This window comes from Frankliniella occidentalis, unplaced genomic scaffold (genome assembly GCF_000697945.3).
Source record: "Frankliniella occidentalis isolate FOCC.00 unplaced genomic scaffold, Focc_3.1 Scaffold79, whole genome shotgun sequence".
In the NCBI taxonomy this organism is placed as follows: domain Eukaryota; kingdom Metazoa; phylum Arthropoda; class Insecta; order Thysanoptera; family Thripidae; genus Frankliniella; species Frankliniella occidentalis.
In genome coordinates this window covers 380236-384476 of record NW_026267209.1, presented here as the reverse complement: position 1 = coordinate 384476, position 4241 = coordinate 380236, and the positions used below count along the sequence as shown (strand labels likewise).

General features: G+C 48.6%; 2 protein-coding genes across 11 annotated transcripts in view; one reads left to right on the top strand and one right to left on the bottom strand.

The window, feature by feature from the left end:
* Positions 1-4241, top strand: part of LOC113216880 (neo-calmodulin-like) — a 153934-nt gene that overhangs the window by 91584 nt on the left and 58109 nt on the right. The gene's annotated exons all lie outside the window — the stretch shown is intronic.
* LOC113208722 (troponin C-like) overlaps positions 7-4241 on the bottom strand; it is a 28342-nt gene continuing 24107 nt past the window's right edge. For 3 of the 5 annotated variants that reach the window (XM_052268931.1, XM_026425863.2, XM_052268930.1), the window contains exons 2-6: positions 2366-2396; positions 1032-1175; positions 507-623; positions 272-403; positions 7-171 (exon numbers count right to left, since the gene is read on the bottom strand). In XM_052268931.1, coding sequence (XP_052124891.1) covers positions 143-171; positions 272-403; positions 507-623; positions 1032-1175; position 2366 — 423 coding nt within the window. In that variant the 5' untranslated portion in view covers positions 2367-2396 and the 3' untranslated portion in view covers positions 7-142. Of the gene's footprint in view, positions 172-271; positions 404-506; positions 624-1031; positions 1176-2338; positions 2397-4241 lie in introns of all 5 variants that reach the window. The other 2 variants (XM_026425862.2, XM_052268929.1) reach the window with 1 other exon arrangement.

Here is a 4241-nt window from a genome sequence, read left to right as displayed (position 1 = left end):
ATTTATATAATCGCTGGTTTCAACACAATGTCACCTCCAAGTAATTAACAGTCATATATCACGGAATTCTCTTCCCACTCTATAAACGATCAGTCCAATAAAAAATAATTTATTCCTAAGGTAGCGCCGCGTATCCCGCCTCTTAGTCTCCCGTCATCATCTCCATAAATTCTGGGAAAATGATAGGAAAACGATTATTCATTTGCCCGTTTCTGCAAACACTAAACGCATACGAACCAAAAACACTCATCGTGGACCGACTAAAACTTACCATCAAAGTCTACAGTCCCAGAATCGTCCGTGTCGATCTCCGCAATCATCTCGTTGAGCTGATCGGGGGTCAACTGGTCGTCCAGGGCGATGAGGATCTCCTTCAGGGAGGAGGTGGGAATGTAGCCGTTGCCTGCAAACATTCCGCGAGGGCGTGGTCTCAGAGTGAGGTCGGGGCAGGTCGGGGGCACAGTGAGCAGTTAAAGGGGGTCGACAGACGGCTCGGCAACCTCTACCTTCTTTGTCGTAAAGCCTGAAAGCAGCCTTGAGCTCCTTCTGCAGCGCCTCGTCGTCTTCGTCCAGGAAATGAATGGCTACTTTGCAGAACGCGTCAAAGTTGAGCTTGCCCGTACCTGTGAACATCCATGTGTCTTGATTAGCGCCAACAAGTGGCCTCCGCCGCACAGCCATCAAACAGTCATTCTACGTGTTGCACTGTGTGACTTAGGCCGCCCCGCCCTCCCGGCGTCCATCCGAAGCACGACTATTGCTTTCGTTCTATTTTAAGTCGACTGCGCCTCTCTCGCTCGCGTGTGCGACTCGCATGCATTATATGTCACACGGTAAAAACAAGGTTGAAATCTTGAAGGGAAAAGGGGGAAAACTTCGCCAAACTTCAATAATTTCAGGAAAACTCAGATTTTTGAGGAAGTCTTCTAATAAAAAGTGAGGGAAATTTCCGCATCTTTTGTCGGGACTTCATTACCTCAAATTGTGAGAGTTACTCAAAAAATCAGGCATCGTTTTTACTGTGCACTTACCGTCCGAGTCCTGCTCTGTCAAGACCCGATCGAGCTCTCTGTCGTCAAAGGCCTGGCCCATTGTGTTGAGGATAGTGTGCACCTTCTCCCTCTCTATGCAGCCCGTCTTCCCCGAGTCGAACATGGAGAAGGCTCTCCTCAGCACTGTGGGCAGATAGAGAAAGCAAGGCGCTGCGGCTGAAAGTTGCTCTACGGCCAACCAGGAGGGAAAGCCTGATCAGTGGCCACCCAACGAAGCTGGGGACGGCTGAAGGTTACCCACAGAAAAAAACCAGTTACGTATACACTGGAAATCCAAGTGTAAACTATCGCTACTAGCAAGTGAGTGAGAAAACTCTCACACCGGTGTAGGTGTGCGACAAAGTACTCATAAAATTTGTAGCTGAGCGGATAGAAATTATTTATTACACTTGAAAAGGTAGCCATTTATCAGTCCCAAAGTGTGCGTGGTCACACACACATCTTCAAGAGCGTATACACATGGATTTCCAGTGTATTGGAGTATAAAAAGGCAGAACTCTGAAGTCGTACTGACGTACTGACGTTTTTCACAGACATTTTTCACTTGGTTACCCCCCCCCCCCTCCTTCCCTAATCCACTCTTTTGCACGGCGAGGTTAGTGATTAAGGTTACTCGTTCAAACGCCATGCTCGTCATCGAAGTGTCACGCTGTCTCTGGCCCAACCTATATTCTCGTCCCTCCCCTATCCCCTCCGCGCTTCCACCATCGATTCTCGTTTCGCTTTCCTGTCAGATGTGTCCCCTCGCGCGCGCGACTGGCGGAGCGAAAAGCGCTGCTCATTCCGAAATGTCTTTGGATTTCCAAACCCCCGGGGTCGACTGTTGCTGATTTGATAATCAGAACTCGTGAAAGCAGGAATTCGGCAGGGAGAGGAGGGGCGGGTAGGGGCAAAAGGAGGGATAGGGGTCGACACCATCAGCGGCAGCGGAAGGGCGTCAGCTTGAAAGCACTTTGGGCGCACGTCACGAAATCGTCACGCCTCCCCAATTTTAAGGGAATCCATCTCTAATCCCGCCGCCGGACGCGCGCCCTTTTCCAAATGGATGACAAAAAAACGCCCTGCCTGAAAGACACTTGGTAAATCACTTTCCCATTTAGAGCGGGAAGCCCGGGGCAGCCACGCCGACAAGCATCATTCCGTAAAACGATTTCTCTGGCACGACGTTTTAATCTGCTCTCAGTCGACAAGGAACGCGGGGCGCCCGGGGTCCGGGGATATGAGACGGGCCGGGTTAATCCAATATCGGTTAGTTTAGCAGCAGGCGACTCCCTTTAGATACTTACTGTCTGTTAAATATTTCCTATACTTACTGGTGACTTGCTCCTGGTCCAGGGTCTCGGACTGCAACAAGCGAGAAAAAGACCCATCTCTTTAATTGTCCCGTGGTATGGCTCTTATCACATACCATCACCTTCCTTCAATTGCAACGTGTGTAATCGCTAATGGCAATAAATAAAAAATAAAATTACTTTAAACCTGAAAGGCTTCACAATACCTTTCGCCGCTAGATACTCGACTAACACCAGTGTTATAGCTCGCCCCCTCCAAAGGGGCCACAATTCCTTCAGTTTTAAGCGTTTTCGTGTGACCCCATGTCAGTTTTCAACCCTCTAGAGCAAACTAGAGGTCGCCATGACAACTTATCAGGGCAGTATAAGGGGATGCGGAGCTCATCGCGCCCAGAGGACAAAAGAAATAATACACACAGTCTGCCAGACCAGGGCAGACAATGGCAGGCTGCTCCCGCCCGGGCCATAGCTGCTGGTGTGGGCTCCTGGGCTGCAGCAGTCCGACTCCGTTCCCGCTGCACTTTGGGGGCGTGGCCTGAACGGTTAATGTCAAGATAGCGCGGTCTCTAATAATTTCAGAACCCCCTTTTTTTTAATTTTTTACCCGCTATGTTTTAAACACTGTTAAAAATTTCTTGGGAATTCCCGAAGAATCACTTTCTACCACTATAAGAAATTCCCAGAGGACTCCGTTCTAAGTTTTTTGTGTACTAAAACAGATGTTAAAGGTGAAAGTTTTCATTCGTCTACATGTTACGAAGCTAAACTCGACGCGTGAAATCTACAAAGTTCTTTGGGAAATCCCAAAGGACTTTGGCAATACTTTTCACGACTGTTCCTCCGTGAAATCCCAGGATTTTTTTTAACAGTGTAACGTACAGTCTGAGCATGTACAAACCAAACCATGCGCACCAAACAACGGCAGCCCAACTCTGCAAGTTGCAGAAAGGCGCCTAATTGGCATTGCCTCGCTGGGCTCCGCCGCGCCAAAACACGCAAAACTACGCAGAATGAAAATTAAAAAAAAAGCCTCCGCGGTCCAAAAACACGTCCCGCTCCGCAGCATTAATAAATTGATTCGAGAGGCAGCTGCGAGGCCAGCCCCCGCCGCGCCCGAAAACCCTAATTATTATTCCCTTTTTGCAGAGACGTTGGCTAAACAATCGAAACCGCGGCGAAGCCCTTCAAAAAAAGCAATCAGTGGCAATCAGTCGGCGTGTCCGCGGCAGCAGGCGTCATCGGCACCCTCGCCTCGCTTTAAAGGTCCAACGCGTTATTCATTTCGACAAATTCATTAACATTTCTGTGTTGTATTCAAGTTATGTACATGAGAAAATGTGACATTTCAAGACCGAAACTTATTGCGTAACAAAGGTCCCAACAAACGTGTTGGACAAGCGTTCACATGTAACCATACAAGCGATAGGTGACCTGCCCTGTTGTTTTTTTTATGGTTATACTGTACTAGCAGTTGCAGGCGTGTTAGGGGGTTCCACACTCGTACGGGGCCAGCCATAAGACGCCTTATCAAGCGACGGCAAGTTTAAGTAAGAAAAAAAAACGGTCCGAATCATCAAACTTTTACTTACAATTTTAAAGACTTCCAGTATTTTCGCAAGCCTTTTGTATATCTGGGTGATTGTCACAAACACACATTAATTCTTCCTCTCACTCTCTCTCTCTCTCTCCTTCTTTAGAGTGTGAATAATTTTGTTTTGTTTTTGTCGAAAAGCGCTCGTTCGACCGCAGAGTACGATTAAGCTCGGTGTGCGCGGCGATATGCTTTTGCCGGGATCAGCGAGGTGTCGCGTGGTGCGGAGGCGCAGAGAGGAGAGACGAGCTGCCTGTTCCCTTTGCGTTCCCTTTGAGTCCCCACCGAGTGGGAGAGAGGAAAGGG